This window comes from Fusarium venenatum (genome assembly GCF_020744135.1).
Source record: "Fusarium venenatum strain MPI-CAGE-CH-0201 chromosome Unknown EDB82scaffold_3, whole genome shotgun sequence".
Lineage (NCBI taxonomy): Eukaryota > Fungi > Ascomycota > Sordariomycetes > Hypocreales > Nectriaceae > Fusarium > Fusarium venenatum.
Genome location: NW_027072131.1, coordinates 4,471,456 through 4,489,792, shown reverse-complemented (window position 1 = coordinate 4,489,792; position 18,337 = coordinate 4,471,456). Strand labels below are relative to the sequence as shown.

Here is an 18,337-nt window from a genome sequence, read left to right as displayed (position 1 = left end):
TGTTCTGAGTTGATAAACCTTCTAGACTAACATTGGAATGGAGCAAACTCACGCCAACAGTCCAGTAAAAGGGTGCAAGTCCAAGGTATTCACCAATTGCCCTCCAGTACTGTGTCTTAGTAGGCTAATGAACCTGTAGTCAGCACCCTTCACCATTCAACTATTGGGTCCCATCAACAAGCAGGATGAACCCAACCATTCAATCAACAAGGTCGATCCATATCCGAACCTCTTTCCAGCATCCTATTGCACACAATCCTACGACCTGGCATCACCAAGCGACAACTATTCTACTTTGATCGCGTCAGAACTTGACATCCAGCGCCTCAACAGAATCCACCGATGGCTATGGATGGCAGGCAACGCTGTGCCTGCTCGGTCGCTTCATGACCAACTTTTTAGGGGCCGCGAGGTTATCATTACAGAGGCAATGGACATGCATCTTGTATGGACAACAGGAAAGATCTTCATCAAACCACTTCCTCGGTTTTTGCTTGAGCCCACTGTTTGGACAGAGTATCTGTGTTGCAAAGAGAGCTGCGAGTGTTTAAGCCAGCTGAACACTGATGCCCAGCCCATGGAATGTGAGCGACGGGAGCTCTACAAAGTAGCTCTCGGATTTCTCTATTCCTATGCCGCTCTCATCCGTCACGAGAGTGACTTTTTACTGGCGAAAGACAGATATCTGCTGCCCAACTGTGGTATGTCTTGGTTCAATTGGATAACTTTTGTAAAACAGCTCAACACAGAACACATCTACCCAGACATCAACCCGCGATTCCACCATAAAGAGCTACGACTAAGTAGGCTGAACCACATTTACTACTTTACTCAAACTAATCCGGCGGGATTTATACGACAATGGGACCGGTACTCAACCTTCTTCCACTCGAACCTCGGTTGGCTGGCTGCTACAACTGTCTACATAGTTGTCGTCCTTACTTCTATGCAGGTTGGACTTGCTACAGACACACTGGCTGGGAACAGCGCTTTCCAGTCTGTGTCGTATGGCTTTACCGTGTTCTCAATTCTCGGGCCATTGATATGTGCTGGTCTAATTGTTGTAGTATTTGCATGTATGCTGGTCTTTGACACATCGCATACGCTTGCTCAATTGAGGAGGCGAGTAGAGCATTTCGGGCTACATCGTAGTAACCGGGGAACGAGATAGAAGATAATAAATCGCAATTTGTTGGTGACCTTGGCAGCCTTGTTGAAGATTCGTGCTTCCCTGTTTCATATGCCTGGCGCTGTTGGTTCAGCGCATACAAACGAAACACCATTGGCCAATCTGTCTTGTGTTCGGCGGCTGAGTGGACAACCCTGCTGTTGACTGCTTTCATAAAAATGAGGTTTTGGGAAGTTTTCGAATTGAGAAAACTTTCCTCTCTTCACATCGTGGACTGTCAATATGGAGGTCATTATCAGCGTTGAGATACTCATCCTTTTGTTAACATTTACTATTGCTTTACTTGCATACCAGCTTACAAGGACGCAACCAAGGAAGACCATAGTAAGTGCATCTAGAGAAGCGTCTAACTTAATACTGAGTGCCTTACCAGAACCCCCGGAACCGGCGTCCCATAGACATTCTTTACGACCCGGAAGACGATCCTGATAATCCAAAACGAGTGACTGTCGAGTACGCGTTTTCCCCATCACGAACAAGGCAATTACTGAGAGAACACCAGTATCGTTGCAGTCCACAGCCTAGATGGTCTCGGCTCGAATGTTGACGGACCTTGGACCTGGTCATCAGGCCAACCTAAAGAGCCAGTGCATTGGCTTAGAGATAGCAACATGCTTCGACGCAAGATCCCCACTGCCCGAATCATGACATTCAACTACGACTCTACATGGATAACCAATGCTCCTCAAACGCGCGTCGAGTTGCATGGCGAAGACTTGATCCGCAGCTTGCATAATATTAGACAGGATAAACAACGTCCTGTAGTTTTTGTTGCTCATGGATTTGGCGGGTTGGTTGTCCAGGAAGTATGTCAACGCCGATGCCCCGATCGCCGTTGTAAGAGGATGAGACAAGTAATAATAGTGTGAGCAGGGCCTTATCTTTGCTCTTTGCGACACAGAATTTGAAGACATCCTCCATAGTACCGCCGGCTTCGTTTCGCTAGGAACACCCTTTCGAGGAATCAATATCCACTGGGCTGCCGACCTGATAGCGAGAGTTATGTGGTGCTTTGGTTCCAACCGTGGTATGTTGTCTGTGTTAGCTTATGACAACCCTCAACTTCGAGACAAAGTACAGAGGTTCGGACGCCTTCGAAAGAGGTTTCCGTTTCCACTGGTTTGCTTTTTCGAGCTGTGTGAAACAACCTTTATCAGGTTGCCGTTCCGACTGAACTTCTTTAAAGCAATCGTAAGAGATAATATCGAGGCGAACCTTGATACAATTTGCTGACATGCTACAGGTTGTTGCCGAAGCATCAGCTTGCGTACCTGGAGATGAGCGTGTTCCACTTCAAGCCGACCACCACGAACTCAGCCAGTACTCAGGTCCCGAGAACCGATTGTATCTGAGTGTTTCTACCGCAATCGTTAAGATGTGTGAGGATGCATCGACGGTTACCAATGGACAACATCATGGGGACGGGCCTCCACCAATGGGTAATTGGATGGTTCCTTTCGAACGTAAAGGAGGGTTCGTCGGGCACCAGGGATTCCTAGACGGCCATCTTGAAAGAACAACCCCAAACTGCATGAAATATGGAGGCCAGAAGACCGGCATTGAAGGTTTCGATGGTGTTGGAAAGACCCATATTGCCCTGCAAGTTAACTTGCAACCCTGAAAGTTGAAGTCTGCGTGGGTTATGCTTTATGCTACCGCTATTGATGCGATTGGCCTTCAAAAGGCGTTGGATAGCATATCAGAACAAGTTCAAGCGGTCCTTGGTAATTAGGATGTGGACAATTGGTTTCTTATCATTGAAACCACATGATTTTGCGGAGCTCATGTATCGACAAGTAAAGAGAACGTACTAACGGACTTGGGACTCTGGGCAAGAAACATCCTGATACAGCTCGTATTGCTCGATTGTGGACTGGGGACCAGTGCTGCGAGAAAGACATAGGGCCGTTCATTGTTCCGATACTGGAATTCTGTTAGGATCCCACATTGATCTGCCAGATCTGTCTGATGGCATCGAAGTTACGGTTGAGGCGGAACGGCATTGTTGCAAAAGGTTCTTTAAGGTCCCTATTTGGACAAAAATTACTGGGCCTGGGGTGGTATGCACAGATGTTTCTTGACAACGCCAGTCATGATTCATTTTAAAATAGCTAGTTACATGGATTCTCCGACCATTCATCGCTATACCCCAAACGCCAATGACATTTTCTTCTTCATCAATATCCATACAATAGACTGCTGCCAAAGTGTTTGTGGACTTATCACAAGACAGGATCATCGATGTGGCAAGAACATTTGCAATTCTTTACTGTACAAGAAGAACCCCTCTTCTTTTTCACTAGATAGATTCTAAGTACCCTGTTATTGAACAATCTTTAGGATCTTGAGAGAGAATTCACTTACCAATTTTGGAGGACTCGTCAACATCACCAGTCAGAGCCTCTCTCTTCTTGGCAGACTTGACGCTGGACACGGGAAACTCAACGTCCTTGGTGGTAGTAGTACCACTCTTGACGCCTCCGCCCTCTTTTTCAAACTCGGCCATGGAAATGGCGGGTGCAACACTGGCTTCGTGGAACTCGTCGTTCAACTGTTCCTTCTCGTGGATCTTGTTCTTGGTGTGGATGACCTTTTGTTGAACAGTTTCTCGCTCGATGACGGGTTGAATAGTTTCGTGGAGGTGGCTGACAAGATGTTAGATAGGTTGTCATCGAAACAGTTGGGTTGCACTTACTGGTGAACATGCTCATGCTCCTTGGCAGGAACATACTCCTGTGATTTGGTGGTGCCATGGACGTTCTTCTCGTCGTGAATTCTGGCAGCCTCCTCCTGAGCCTTCAGCTTGGCCTCGTTGTTACGATGGTCAATCTCCTCCTCAAACTCATTCTCCTTGTAGACATGCTTGGTGGGTAGAACGTTCTTGTCCTTTACAGGCTGAATGGTCGTGTGGTAATGATCCTGATGGACTTCATGGTCGACTTCAGTGTCAACCTTTTCATGCTGGTGGGATTTGACATCCTCGTGAACGACCGGTGCTGTCTTTTCCTTGTGGACGGTAGCGTCATCGGTGGTCTCGACAGTCTTGTCAACAGTCCTGTCAAGGGTCTTGGCCTTGGTCTTGTCGACGTTGGTAGCTTGAACCTCGGTCTCGGATCGCTCCTCTAAGGGCACACCAGTGACGATGTTCTTGATGGAAGAGGCAAGGTTGCCGAGAGCGTTGGGTGGAAGTTCGGAGGCCATTGTGAGATAGTGTGATTATGTTTATGATGGATGATTAGATGTAAGTTGCAAGGGGAAATACTCTGACTGAATGAGGTCTTGACAGCTATCTTAATAGAAGGGGAGCTGTGGCAGGTTGATGAGCTCATGCCACAGTCCTTGGTAGCAATTGTGGCTAATGCTGTCATCAATCGTCACTTTTGTTGTAGATTTCACCAGATATTCGATCTATGACGACGGACAAAAGAAGTAAGTAAACCAATTTCCGAATCGCTGGAAACAATGGAATCTGTACCTGGTTTGAATTGTGATTGTGTCACCCAAAGCTCTCTAGGTTCTGTCATTCCCTTGTTTTGAATGGCAATCGCGATTGATCGGCGACGCCACAATGATGTAGCATCTACGTAAGGTTAGTGCGAGATCATTAGGGGCCAGTTAGACACAATATGACACACAGAGCTTGGCTTGTCGATCACGTCTGTGGCGTAAGCTCAACCTGAGCTCCCCCTTTGGATCTAGTTCTGCTAAAATCATGGCTTTCAAGTTTTCCCACATGAAAATGAGATTCTAATGACTCACTGGTGCCACTGTTTGAGACCTCAACCTCGGCTGCCATTAATTCTCCTCCAATTATAACCTGGTCTTTGTTCTGCGGGTCCAGCCATGACAAGTAGGCTAGCATGTGGGAACAAACCGTTTGTGAACATTGGCCTGGTCATGTATTCAGGCACATCTTTTAATTGGGTAAAAACCGGCAATGGAAGAAGCTTGTTTTCATGACGTGCGAGTTGAATCTGGTCAACAGTGGTGCCACAGAGATCAACTTGACGAAAGCTTGTATCCTGCTCAGTTGAGGATTGACTATTTTGCTGGGTAGCTGTTCACTAATCAAGTCTCATCATGTGAAGCAAACACATGAGTCAAGAGTTTTCTGATCAAGTTTGGTCTTAGTAAGTCCTACAATTGACCTTTTTATTGTGGTGAAAGAAAACAACCAGTGAGGGTGTATAGCACTTAAGATGCCCAACACGTCGTAAACAACACAGCAGGCTTACACAGTAGATTTCAATAAGTAAAAATAGTAGAATCAGAATGCTGCCCCGTTTCAAGTCTTTGATGGGGTCTCTGGTGCGACACAGACAATTTCCCCATAATTTGATCGACCCCGGTTTGACACTATTTTCGGGCGACGGGCTACAGAAAGCTTAAACACACGAGGTTTCAAACCAGGGACTCTTCCCTATCGGTTTCATGGTGTAGATTTACCGCTGCCTTGTTGGATGTAAGATCTGCTAATGCGACATTCCTCTTGCGTCTCTAGAAACACTATTACCCTTTTGCACACTCTCCTTAGCTATTAGGGTGTTTCCAATATTTTAACCTGTTGGAATGTGTCGCGCTCCGGCAAATGTCAAGCTTCATCTTCACATCCGGGGATGTCTCCTAGGAAGATATTTTAAGGCAACCTATTAATAGTGTTTTGTTAAAATAATAAGCATACTTGCACCCATACAATGCCTATTAAAGCACCACGCACCCCGATACTTGGCACTTCTGTTTCTATTATCAAGCGCAGCTTCAGTCAACAAACAATCCCGACCTCAACACAGCTCACTTCGATACTTCAATACCCTCTTTCATCATGAGACTCACCGTCCTTCTTGCTGGCCTCGCCGCCATTCTCCCCATCTCCATGGCGGAAGAGCTTGATGCCGACGATGTGCCTTCAGCATGCAGGACCATCTGCCAGCCCATCGTCGACCTGAGCAGCGTATGCGACATCGACCCCAAGGACAACAAAACAAAGGACAAGAGGGGCGATTTTCTCCTTGTGGCGAGAAGCAGGGCTGAAGAGGCCATCGAGGCAAACTGTATTTGCACAAACAAGAGCTTCGATGTAGCCGCCGTAATGGCCTTGTGTGAAAGCTGCATGGTACAGAATAGTGACGACGCAAAAGGTACGGTGTCAAATATGGATTGATGGAAATAAACTGCTAACAAATGTCATTATAGATGTCCAGAAGATGATGAAGCAATGCGACTTTACCTCCGCTTCGTATGTGAGCGCAGCGACAAGTGTTGTCTCTGGCATTTCGGTGGAGGCAACGAAGCCAGCTTCCACAGATATCCCTCAGAGTACTACTACGGATGCAGCAGTTACTGCTACTGAGACGGCTGGTAGCAATGCTGGGAAGATTGTAGTTTCTATCATGGCTGTCACCTGGGCTAATTTGATGTTTGCGTTCTTATTGTAAGAGGCTTGGAGGGGCCATCTGGATGATATCTACCTCGATAGCAGATGCAAAACTGAACATGGATCACCGATTCTGAATCGCTAATTAATAATTTAATTGTGTATATGGCGAAACTCAGTCTGTGAGCTCAACACAAATGATTGAATGACTCAACCTTTATTGCTCGAACAACAGGTGTAATCGGTTAATCACCCCGTCGCAAGATGATTGACACGGGTTTTCCTTTTGCCGCTTCGCTCGGTTAATGAATATCCTAGGATATGGAAAAAAAATGACACCTTCTGAAAATGCATCGGCCCTGTTCCCCGGCATGCATACGCGAAGCACCAGGATTGGAACAGCATCCAATTGGTCACCCGGTGTCCATTGTTGGTTCTGTATGTTGGTTAAACATATCATGAGAAACGACAGACTTTTGTCTCCGCATCTCGAGCGTCTTTTAAATAGCATGATACCGCCTCTCGTTTCAGGTTCCTTTTTCATCAGCGAAGCGCAACAGTATCAACAAACATGTCTAGGCCCACGCCCCCCGAAAAGGCTACTGATAACTCTAAGGCAGTCCCTACGTCGCCTAAAGACCCAGTAGAAACTTCAGAGACCGAGACTGGTCTTCTGCCGCCACAGCACTGGGCCCAGTTGACTGAGGTGAGCGACACTAACATCAACAATATCCACTCAAGACACCTTAGCTAACATACATGAAGGATGTTGACGAACAAGATGATGCTGACTCTATCATCCCCGACAATGCCAGCTCAACGGCGTCTCTGACATCTAGCATACTGAAGTACAGAACACTGCACGGCAGACTCTACCAGAGTGAGCGGGGGAACACTGACTACTGGTTTGTTCAATCATCCACACGAGGTAACTGGCAGCTGAGTCGTCCATAGGGGACCCATCGATGAGACTCATCGGGAAGCTATGGATATCAAGTGAGCTACATAATCAACCTTATCCCAAAGAATCCCTGTGCTGATGATATCAGCCATCATGTGCTTACCCTCTTGATGGGAAACAAGCTCTATTTGGCACCAATTTCGAATGACATACAGGTATAGACCGTTGAAGTTGACACAATGATTACACTGGCTTACGCGAAGACAAAGGCGGCTGCAGATATCGGAACAGGGACAGGAATCTGGGCTATGTAAGATTCTCAAGCTTTGTAAAATGAATATGTTAAGCTTACAAAACCAGTGAATTTGCGGACCAATTCCCCAATGCTTCAGTAATCGGAACCGACCTCGCTCCTATCCAGCCAAGCTGGGTTCCTCCAAACCTCGAGTTGTAAGTGTATTGGCACCACAGTTTGCGGCTACCCCACTGACAGCCCAACTATCATAGTCAAATTGATGATTGTACCCAAGAATGGACTATCGCGCCCAACTCACTTGACTATGCGCACCTGCGCTGGCTTGTCGGAAGCGTTGCAGACTGGACAGCCCTGTTCAAAGAAGCCTACAAGAGCCTCAAGCCTGGGGGTTGGATCGAAAGTTACGAGCCTTCCTCAACTATCGAGAGCGATGATAATACAGTCTTGCCTGGAAGTGCGATGAGCCAGTGGCAGAATTTCTTTGTCGAGGGTGGACGCAGAATGGGTCGTACTTTTAAAGTGTTTCAAGACGGTATTCAGAAGAAGGCTATGCAGGAAGCCGGATTTGTTGACATCGAGGAGAGAAACTTCAAGGTACGCTACCGACTCTCATGAAGTGAAAAGGGCTAACATGTTTGAAGAACCCAATTGGAGGTTGGCCCAAGGACCCGGAAGCACGAAGCATTGGACAGTATACACAAGCTGCGTTGGAGCAAGACGGCAAAGGGACAGTTTTGCACATGGCGACTGCGCTGGGATGGTCGGAAGACGAAGTCACTGTGTTCATCTCTCATTTCAATCGGGAGATTCGATCACCAAAGATCCATGCATACTTCAAACAGAAGGCGGTATGGGGACGCAAGCCTGATACAGTATGAAAGATAGGTCTGTTGAGGAGTTTCTGAGTGCAGTTCACGGTGTAACCATGAGTGATTAAACGGAAGTGTTCAAGTGTCATTGAATACGAATGTAAATTTGGATACATCTTGGAAATAACGAAGTAGCTCTCACATGTTTCTCCCATCATCAGATTTAGTAGGACAAGCTAGTTGCCTGAAACTACCAGAGTCTGTTGGTCCTATCCCCAAGACTGTTCTGGTCTTACCGCTTCTCTGGCCCCTTTCTTCATCGTCCCAGGTCGGTTCGTTCAATCGTGTCTTCTCTACCCAAATACCCCTCTCCTCAAGTAAAGCCTTACACGCATCTTTACTGGTGACAGCATAAATTACAGCATTCCAGAACCCTTGCAGAGGAAGTACGGTAGCGCTCATGAACTGTAAAGGCTTGCTTACTTTGTCGGGGTGAATGTGCGAGTACATTCTGTTGGCGCTTGATGGAATCCATGTAATGAGGATAACAACGAAGAATAGCATCGCGACCTTGGTGTAGGCCCATGCGGCTTTGTAAACATCGTTACTCGGTCGGAGGGATGGTCGAGGGGTTTTAGATTGTACTGCTATACTTGCACGAGCAGTATTGCCAGTAATCGTCGGTTTGTGGACGCGGATTGAAGCTTGGTGGCCCAAATTCTGTAGCTGCACTGCCTCTGGTTCGTTTATCGATTCGCGGACGACGGTGACTTCGGTTGTCTTCATGTAATTCGTTGTGCTCTGGTTGCTGTATGAGAGACCTCCCGAGCCAGAGCCAGAGCCAGAGCCTGATGCATGCACTTTCAGAAGTTGCTGGCGTTTGCGATAAATTGTGCTACCGGATCTGATGTAGATGCCTAAAGTGATTGTGATGACGACCCTGTGCCACGTTAGTACTTTCTTTGTCAAGTGGCCAAACCTTTTGCTTACCAAATCGGTGCATAAAATGTCGCAATGCGCAAGAGATCCCACTCGGGTGTGATCCAACACCATTGAACAGCGCTACCGTATACGCGAACTCCACTCCCATCTTTGACGAAGATAAAGACAAACGCTGGTAGAAATGGTATACCGTAGCAGGCGATTAGGTATGGCCATTCCATCTTCCGTAGGCGCTGCGCATCGAAACGGTGGTAGAAGGCAAGGTAAACGTTGACAGACATGGCCAAAGTCCACATAGCATCAGCGCCTACAAAACTACAAGTGGTCAGCGAGAACAGGGACGGCCAAAAAGAGATATACGTACGTGTGTAGAAGAAAGGCTTGTGTCTGGCACCCAGCTCCATTGGGTACTCTGACAAAGGAGTCTGCCATTATGAAGCAAACACTTGCCATGATATTCCCGAACGAGGCATAAAAGACCAGACGGTTGATGGGTTTGTGGAAAGCATCGCACAGACAAAAGGTACCAATAATGAACAAACATCCAACGATTGACAAAACTGAGCAAACTTGCTGGATGACAGTGATAACCCTCACATCACCGAGCGAAAGGCCTGATGTTAACATTTTGATGTGCTTATGCGGTAAACAGAGTGGAAGAACGAAAAACTCCTATCCCTAGAAGGATTGTCGAGTCCGCAGAAGCGTTGGACATGTTGTTTGGGTTTTATTAAATCATTATACTCTCCTTTCGTGCGAAGTTAGACTTCGAAGGATCTGCACTGGGGTAAATCCTTGCGTGGACCATGATCTTCAACCGGCTGTTCAGCCACTGAAGATCTTGTACTGAGACAAGTCTGATGTAAATTTCAAGATGACTGGTAAGAGTGTTCATTGGTATAAGAAAGTCGAGACTGGGGTTGTGGATTACCTTCAAGGGGTTCAAATGCACGCCAGATGCTTTGTTTAGTTTAGATAAAAAGCTGATGCAATGGTAATTTACCTTGATCGACGAGACTAGTTTGGAATAAGAAGGCAATAAGGGCAAAATATGCCGTGTGGAGAATCTTGTCGGCTCTTCTTTTTGGGGCTTGCAAATGCTTGTCACCTGGTAGCCAATTATATCCTTGAGCCTCATATATGATTCTCGTGTGGCTTCGGCTGTTACGAATTCATTTCCACCAGACTGTAATTAGATGCATCATCATGTTCCTTCTCGTTCTAGCGCTGATTGCTTGACTTATCATCCTGGAGGTCAGCAATGAGGCAATACTTGCGGACCCAATCGGAAGAGCTGATGGGTCCTCTATTCCCACTAGCTTCATGATCTACAAGGCTTATTTCAATATGACAGGCATTGTTTCGAGGCGCGACCTTCTCCTCCAACTATCTATATGTTCGCTTGTACCTTCTTTAGCCTTTGTAAAAACCCGGAATTTGGTTCTGTTCAATGGAAAAGAAGCTTCGATGTTGGTTTGCATTGCTCTTTTTACAATGAACGCTTGTGTGAAATAACACCCCGATTTGTGCACTAGCGCTACGTCCACAGTGACAGCTTCAAACGTGTTTGAGGATAGTTCTCTAATCCTTTTCAGGCAGGTTGTCAAGTGACCTGCAAGTCACATATACAGGCATTGCCAGCATTAGACATTTCACAGTTTCTGTCAGGTACTAAAGGATATGGACAATCGCAATCTCAAGAAATGAATGTATTAATGCTTGTTTTTATTTTATTAAAGTTTGTATCTAGTTTCTTCACACAAATACAGAACTGGGCGGTTGAAAACAATCAAGACAAACAACTATGGTGCTTGCTTAATACGTCCAATCTCCTTCAACTTGGCCTCCAAGTCCTTTGGCTCTTCAGCCATGACCTTGATGACATACTGATCGCCATCGATGGTCCACCCAAACTTTGGGTTGTCATAGGACCACGACCCATAAATAAGCTCAAGGCCACCGAGAAATCGGTTCTCATCCTCGACGAGCTGTTGAGATACCTTGCGCTCGTAGGTGGGTAGAAAGCACTGTCGGTTGAGTTCGCCCATTTTGGAAACGTTTATGTTAATAAGGAGCGGGAAGTTGGTATTAATATTGCTGAGTTTTTCAAGTTTGGAATTTAGATATAATGGTTTGGAATGTTAAAATTGTTTCCAGTCCATATATGTTTGCTTATATAGTTTATTATTTTCTCTTAATCACACTCAAGCGAGTGTCTATGAAAGCATATTCAGTTTCCATGTCAGGTCCAGAAGTATCAATATTCAGTCTGCATCCCCAAAACAGTACCACTGTGCCATGAAGTACACCTGATACCGTTGGGTTCAAAAAGTTATTAAGAGATTCCAATACTAAGCGAGAGAACGTGGATTTTCCTTCAAAATGAGTTTGATTCAGAGATTCAGAACGAAGAATGTCTCAGAACAAATGCTGCAGATTTCTTGCAACTTTATCACTTGCTAGGTATCTTCTTATTGGTTACAAACACGGCGTTGGCTTCATTCAGCGGTTGTCTTCCATCTCAGTCCTTTTGAGACACACTCCCGCAATCTCTATCGGTTCTGAGTTCTTCAGCGTCTGATAATACGCTGAAGTGATTTGGCGCTGTGAATTACCTAACGAGGCTACTGGGTAGCAGAAAGAATGGCGTCATAAATCTTAGGGTATAAAATAACTAGTCTAAGACCTATAGCCTAAGGGGCTTAAAGTGACCTACTAATTTCGTCTCTAATGATTCCCGCGGTTAATCTTTCTGATACCCTGAGGCGAGGCTTGACAGATGATAGGAGGCGCAGCTAATCACAGCTACGCCATAAGAAGCAACATCATGACAGGAAAGGGTCTAAGGTCAAGCCAGACTTCACACAACACAATCTCACTAGGTACACCAGTTATATGACTGGATGCATTGTTGAGTCGATGGATACCGATGGCCCTGAATTATAACAAGAGTCATTTAAATGTCAGGATAAATGAATATCTATAGGGTATTTCCGAGGTTGTACGACGTATCATTGGCGAGCCAAGATTTAACCTTGTTTTCTGCTGACAGGGACATCTTGTTAGCGAAGTCTAATCGAGCCTTCTGAACCACGTTGGAACCGAATATTCAACACGAGTCAAAGCACGACACTTCTACCGCATACCTACTGTAAGCAAGCTAGAACACTCACATTACCACAAGCGATATTGAAAGCTTGCAAAGTAGATTTACTTGTCATAAAAATCATCTAGCATCCGCGAAGATGTTCCTGAGTTTGAGACTGGGAAACCATCTATCATACATAAGATCCCCAGTGAGTTACTGACACGCTATAGGGGTACAGAAATATACAGCCCAAGGACGATGGCTTGCGTAGCATATAATGAAATGCTAATCTCATCCCTTGTGACCAATCATAGCATCCCAGATATCTTATCTCAGACCTTTGTAGCCTTTAGTCTCGCACACCTCATTGTCCTTCCGAACGAGAAGTTGGAGTTTCCAAACGACATTGTCACCTCCTAATCCGGTCCCAAAATCCAGTAGTTCTCCAAAAGAATCGAAGAAAGTGTGTACATCGGACAGCCCATGAAGGTCAAACCAGTGAGCATGGATGTAGTCGGCACCACAATCGCGGCACACTGTTCGGCGTTCCTCAGGACTATATGTAGCCCAGCTAGCGGTATCATCCACAACCCAGAGAGTGCAGTTGGGAATAATTCCGCCAACAAATACGTCGATCTAGTTCGCCAACAAGCCTCGTGGGGAATTCTCTCTCTGCAGTTTGCGGAGAGTGCGTGGGAAGCCCTTGTTCCAGCCGCTGTCGAACTTGAAAGCTATTTTCCAGTCTTCGGTAATGGTGAAGTTCCGCTGACCAAGGAATGGGGCCAATGGCTTCATGCCGTGCGGGTTCTTTGGTAAAGCTCTGAGGGGACCGGCGGCGATACAGAAGATGTCGCTGCGAGGGACCACCATTGGGCGCCAGACCTTGTCTTTCTTATGCGGGACGAGAGTTGATAGGAATTTCTTCTTGTACCATGAGACAGGACATTTCTTGATCTCGCTGTCACCGACTTGCAGGCGTGCGTCGATATCCAGATGCTTGGCGATGGCATTTCTGGACTCTCTGCAGGCAATCCAGAGACCTGCATCCCATAGGTAGGCAGATTCCTTGTAATCGTTTGAAGTTGTCGGGGTGTTGACAGATCGATTTTTGGTGTGAGCCAAGGCTCTCAGCACGACATATCCATTCGCATCGCGGTCCACTCGAGCGTTGGCGTCGTAACCGTCGAGGTTTTCGTTCAAAATGACAACATCTTCATCAACCCCGTCCTTTACCACAACGTCGACGGTGATGTACTGGATGCCGTGGTCGTTGTCAGTTCGAGGCAGGCATGCTGCTTTCCAGATCTTGACTCGGAGCTCCGGAGGTAGTTTTGGGAAGCCGTGGAAAGTTGGCGCAGTGATTTTGGTGCTTGAGGATGCCCCTCCTTCAGTTCCTTCAGGAGGACTCCTTGCGGGCGCTGTTGAAGTCATGATTTCTGTAATGGAAGTGTCAGACGATATGCTAATAGCAGTAGCAGTAGCGGAACGTACCTCTGATGTGAGCAGATGCCCGGATTGAAGGAATGTTCAGATGACAGGAGGAAACTTTTGCCCTGAGAGGAACAAAGAAACGTTATGCTGGTGAATAACACCACATGACGCCTGTCTTGCTTAGGCGTTGGCTGACAGTGACAAGCAGGTGGCACAAGATGTACCTTTACGACGGGTAAGCAGCACCAGAAGCATTGGGCGTCAGAGTATGCCTACTAATACAAACATCAAGGCTCATCCAATACTCCTCAAATTGATCTTGCACGGAACGCGTTTTTTTCCATGCCGGACGTTTTTTTGGTGGAGTTTCAGTATACTCCTCCAGGCATCAGAAATGAAATTAGTATGCCGTTTTGACTCTTTTATCTTGATCCTACGGCTTACAAGTCATTGCTTCTAAGTAGTGAAGGAAACGTCGGTGAAAGGATCTTTGATGCTTGTACAAAGGATACTTACACGATACCTTGTCAAAGATATGTATGGTTGAACATGGGTTACACCCATTGGGTTTAGTTCCATTATGGCCTCCCCTCACTTCTTTCAGAATTCCCTCATACTTGCATAAACTTCTTCTCGGTAACTAGGTAGCGTGTTGACCTACCTCGTTACTAACGCGACAATTTGTCTTGATATTGTGATCATCATGTCCAGCGAGACAGCCGTCATAACCCAGCCGAGGTCGGCTCACATAGCCAGCCATGAGCTCAACGCGTTCAATCAGCCTCGAGATGACCGGCCTGGCTCAGAAGTACAGCAACAATCTAAACCAGTCATCCCCAAGTTTCAAGTTCTTGCGGCTGGTTTCTCGTTTTTCTGCGCTGGAATTGACGGTGCTACTCTTGGACCTCTCCTCCCGTACATCATCCAATCATTCACCATCAATGAAGGTGAAGTAGCCATCATGTACGTGCTCAACATTTCTTTTCCGGAACGGATACTGACACAACAAACGTAGCTATGCGTGCATCTTCGCAGGATGGGTCATTGCTGCAGTGACCAATCTGTTTCTTGCTACGAAGCTCTCTTTCTCCGCTCTCTTGACGTTTGGCGCTACTCTGCAGCTTGTTGCACAATGCCTGCGTCCGTGGGCATCTCAGCCAATATTCTTCCTAAGCTTTGTGGTACAAGCTGTTGGCATGGGATATCAGGACACGCACGCCAATGCTTGGGCAAGTGGATTGCCAAACGCTCACCGCTGCCTCGGTTTTATACATGCCATGTTTGCACTGGGCTGCCTCGTTGGACCTTTAGCCGCGACAGCAATCGCGACAGCTACGGGGTCGGGCCATTCGAAAACGAATGGTATTGAGGCCTGGAGGATGGCATACTTCCAGCTTATCGGCATTCATGCTCTCAATCTTGTCTGCATGCTGCTTGCGTTTGGTAACCCGATGAGACAATGGAAAGCACCCGAGACTGCAGTACCTCAAGCCCCTGCCACCGCTACTGCGGACCCAGACGTTATTCAACGGCGACGCAATAAAGAAGCTATTCGCGATATAGGACAGCTCTTTAAAATGAAGAATTTCTGGTTGATTGGTGGCTTTTATTTGTTCAACTGCGGCGCATGGTCCGCTGCCGGAGGTAAGTCTTTGCTGTTTTCTTAACTTCAATTGTTTCTCAGCTGAGGACTTGCTCTTTCATATTTCTAATCTGACTTGGGTTGCAGGTTGGGTTGTGGAGTATCTTGTGGCCCATCGCGACGGAGCTCTCGAAAAGGTCGGCTATGTCCCCACAGGTTTCTGGGCAGGCCTCTTCCTCGGTCGTCTACTCTTGGCCGAGCCGACACATCGCTTTGGTGAACAAAGATCAATTATGTGTCTCAGCGTTGTGTGCTTGATGTTCCACCTCTTGTTTTGGCTTGTTCCAAATCTTGTAGCGAGCGCTGTCGCCTTCTCATTCATGGGCTTCTTTTTCGGCCCCTTCTTTGCAACTGGCATGAGTGTTGCGTCGAGAATGTTTCCTCGCAAGATTCAGTCCATGGCTTTGGGTAAGTATTAATATTTTCTTCCAACTGGCTGTTTCACATGCTTCCATCTTATCGCGACGAAAACCCCATGTAAGCTTAAAGATAATTCTCGTGCTAACTCGTGATACAAGGCCTCGTTTTCGTACTCGCCCAGGCTGGAGCTGCCATATTTCCCTCCATCACCGGACTTATCGCGACGCGAGCTGGGTTAAAAGTACTCCAGCCAGTGATCTTGGGCCTCATTGTGGGCGGGGCCATCTGTTGGTGGTTTATTCCGAGAATACCGGAGCGCATGGACGAATTTTCAGACTAGATATTGGCACGGATGATAGTTTCATGTCTTGCATCTATGAACAGTAAAGATTCTCTTACGAATATTACACCAGCAGTTTAGAATAGACACATGCTTTTCGGTTTATTGCTTTTTCTGCTGCTGCTCAACCATGTATGGCGCTGTCTAGCTACGACAATCTCTGAGGATGCCCATACACACATCCCCCCCCTCGTTGCCAGTCCGTATCTTCTGGGTGACGTCGCTGTTAGCCGCGTCACTTGCTCCCTCTCATGACAACCTTCATTCAGGCTTCTGTCCATAGACCACATTTCTGCACTAGTTAGCCATCTTACGTTCTTGCCACAAAGAAATCAGACTTACACGCGCCAGTATCCATGCATCTCTTTGTTATGTAGATCTTTCCGGACGTTGACAAGGAAAAGCTCCAGATCGTTTACATTCCAGCCCAACACTTTAGTAAACAAGGCGAGGCTAAGACCTTGAACTCCTCCGACAAGATTCACGTTTCCCCACGCCCCTAAAGGAAGTCAGTCTCATCTCTATCACTTTCCCGCCTTAGGCAACATACCAAGCTCTTTCAGTTTCTTGTCTTGTGGCCAACTGTTCATTGGCCATTTGTAAGATGTTTCAACCACGTTCACAAACCCAGCTTTGATAAGTTGGTCTTTGTAAGTCAATGCAGAATCAAGAGCACTTCCCATTTTTGTAGCGGCCTCATTCATCAAATTGCTCCATTTGTATACTGCAGAATCTTTGGAGACAGTCCCGTCATCGCTCACAACCGGATAAATCGGGTCCATCAATTCGATGTAACCGCCGGATGAGAGATTCCTAGTAAACCTTGTCAGAGACTGTCGAGTAGAGGTAATTGCGAGATTGTTTTACTTGAAGGCCTGATCAAAGAGCCTTGGCCAGTCACGAATGGAACCAGTCATTGCACGTAAATAGATAAAGTCGAATGCCTTGGTGTATGTCCAGTCGGCCTCGACGTCGTCGATGAAGAAAGAAACATTTGGTGGTACACTGGTAGTTATCAGCTCTCGTGCCGTACTGCAGTGGTTGTCTGGCGCCTCACAATGTTGGTTGGATTGGACTCAAGTCAACACCCGTCACCTAGGAAATCAGCAAAATGACTCGAATCAAGAAACAAGAAGTGCACCTCAGCCTCTGGATGTTCATCGGCTTGTATTGTCAGTCTATTATTCGGCGATGTGATGGCACAACGTACCGAAATCCATAGCCCAAATTCCTGTTCCACATCCAGCGTCAAGAACGCGTTTGAACGGCCTATCCTCTTTTACGGGGACATTGAATAGACGGTCGTTAAGCGTCAGTAAAGCCAAATGGTGTTGCTGATCTAGATAGTCTTGGTTAGAAGTAGCGGCAATTGTCTGTTTTGTTCCAGTTTCATACCTAGACGATCATTTTCCCACTAAGATGGTGTTTGTAAATATGATCACTATTCACATTATGAAAGAATTACTTACCTCGTCATTGGGTAAGATATAGGCTGCAAAACGCGAGTCAGCTACTGCCAATGGTGTTGTTTATGTCTACTTACATCCCTCTTTGTAGGCGTGATATGTGCGACCATTTTGTACACGGTATTTGAATATGCTGGATTGGAGGGACCCTGTGTCGCTAAAGGCTGAGATCTAAGGCCGACATGTTAATGCAAGATCTTGTTGTCAATATTCAACAGTTACATACCTCGTCAAAAGAAGAATCGCCGTCGTCCTATTACAGTTAAAAATCAGTCAACTTCATCATAAACAGCTGGTTACTGACAATGAGCTCAGTGTTCACCGGATGACTCTCGACGGGCAGTGCGCTATGGGCGAGCTCGGATGATGGTGTAGCCATGATGACCTTGGCTCTTATCACGACAGACGACGATATCAAGGACAGTAAGAACCTCACCGGAGAGGAGGAAAGGATTGATGACAAGAGAGGGATCAACCTGGTTGTTATTTATCACATGAATCTCACACCATGTCTATCACGGCTATATGCAGGCTTTCTT

At 46.5% G+C, this 18,337-nt stretch overlaps 8 protein-coding genes across 8 annotated transcripts; 4 read left to right on the top strand and 4 right to left on the bottom strand.

Annotated features, from left to right (window-relative positions):
• Positions 1-37: 37 nt before the first annotated feature.
• Positions 38-2,810, top strand: EDB82DRAFT_546965 (uncharacterized protein; the record flags this gene model as incomplete). The annotated part of the gene is made up of 6 exons (XM_065609479.1): positions 38-85; positions 140-1,046; positions 1,552-1,642; positions 1,692-1,995; positions 2,063-2,380; positions 2,433-2,810. 6 exons carry the CDS (start codon positions 38-40, stop codon positions 2,808-2,810), a joined length of 2,046 nt encoding a protein of 681 aa, XP_065464045.1.
• A 678-nt stretch (positions 2,811-3,488) lies between these two features.
• EDB82DRAFT_477904 (uncharacterized protein) lies at positions 3,489-4,390 on the bottom strand (the record flags this gene model as incomplete). The annotated part of the gene is made up of 3 exons (XM_065608101.1): positions 3,489-3,508; positions 3,554-3,834; positions 3,885-4,390. 3 exons carry the CDS (start codon positions 4,388-4,390, stop codon positions 3,489-3,491), a joined length of 807 nt encoding a protein of 268 aa, XP_065464044.1.
• Positions 4,391-6,011: 1,621 nt separating this feature from the next.
• EDB82DRAFT_558811 (uncharacterized protein) lies at positions 6,012-6,870 on the top strand (the record flags this gene model as incomplete). The annotated part of the gene is made up of 2 exons (XM_025727852.2): positions 6,012-6,327; positions 6,383-6,870. 2 exons carry the CDS (start codon positions 6,012-6,014, stop codon positions 6,622-6,624), a joined length of 558 nt encoding a protein of 185 aa, XP_025582278.1. The 3' UTR covers positions 6,625-6,870.
• A 264-nt stretch (positions 6,871-7,134) lies between these two features.
• EDB82DRAFT_546964 (S-adenosyl-L-methionine-dependent methyltransferase) lies at positions 7,135-8,598 on the top strand (the record flags this gene model as incomplete). Its single annotated transcript, XM_065609478.1, has 6 exons — positions 7,135-7,269; positions 7,329-7,472; positions 7,686-7,774; positions 7,825-7,914; positions 7,972-8,314; positions 8,362-8,598. The coding sequence occupies 6 exons, from the start codon at positions 7,135-7,137 to the stop codon at positions 8,596-8,598; spliced, it is 1,038 nt and encodes a 345-aa protein (XP_065464043.1).
• Positions 8,599-8,617: 19 nt separating this feature from the next.
• EDB82DRAFT_558807 (uncharacterized protein) lies at positions 8,618-10,419 on the bottom strand. Its single transcript, XM_065609711.1, has 3 exons — positions 9,836-10,419; positions 9,520-9,786; positions 8,618-9,469 (listed from the first exon to the last, which is right to left on the bottom strand). Exons 1-3 carry the CDS (start codon positions 10,096-10,098, stop codon positions 8,728-8,730), a joined length of 1,272 nt encoding a protein of 423 aa, XP_065464042.1. The 5' UTR covers positions 10,099-10,419; the 3' UTR covers positions 8,618-8,727.
• A 2,467-nt stretch (positions 10,420-12,886) lies between these two features.
• On the bottom strand, positions 12,887-14,600 carry EDB82DRAFT_577437 (uncharacterized protein; the record flags this gene model as incomplete). The annotated part of the gene is made up of 4 exons (XM_025727848.2): positions 14,267-14,600; positions 14,051-14,214; positions 13,209-14,021; positions 12,887-13,115 (listed from the first exon to the last, which is right to left on the bottom strand). The coding sequence occupies exons 1-4, from the start codon at positions 14,276-14,278 to the stop codon at positions 12,887-12,889; spliced, it is 1,218 nt and encodes a 405-aa protein (XP_025582274.2). The 5' UTR covers positions 14,279-14,600.
• A 34-nt stretch (positions 14,601-14,634) lies between these two features.
• On the top strand, positions 14,635-16,417 carry EDB82DRAFT_507203 (major facilitator superfamily domain-containing protein). Its single transcript, XM_025727847.2, has 4 exons — positions 14,635-14,953; positions 15,006-15,634; positions 15,720-16,040; positions 16,151-16,417. Exons 1-4 carry the CDS (start codon positions 14,694-14,696, stop codon positions 16,330-16,332), a joined length of 1,392 nt encoding a protein of 463 aa, XP_025582273.1. The 5' UTR covers positions 14,635-14,693; the 3' UTR covers positions 16,333-16,417.
• EDB82DRAFT_507201 (S-adenosyl-L-methionine-dependent methyltransferase) lies at positions 16,418-18,267 on the bottom strand. The gene is made up of 12 exons (XM_065608781.1): positions 18,103-18,267; positions 18,025-18,051; positions 17,876-17,969; positions 17,802-17,824; positions 17,728-17,746; positions 17,543-17,671; positions 17,474-17,496; positions 17,390-17,427; positions 17,200-17,337; positions 16,883-17,145; positions 16,675-16,831; positions 16,418-16,624 (listed from the first exon to the last, which is right to left on the bottom strand). The coding sequence occupies exons 1-12, from the start codon at positions 18,175-18,177 to the stop codon at positions 16,594-16,596; spliced, it is 1,017 nt and encodes a 338-aa protein (XP_065464041.1). The 5' UTR covers positions 18,178-18,267; the 3' UTR covers positions 16,418-16,593.
• Between the last annotated feature and the right edge of the window lie 70 nt (positions 18,268-18,337).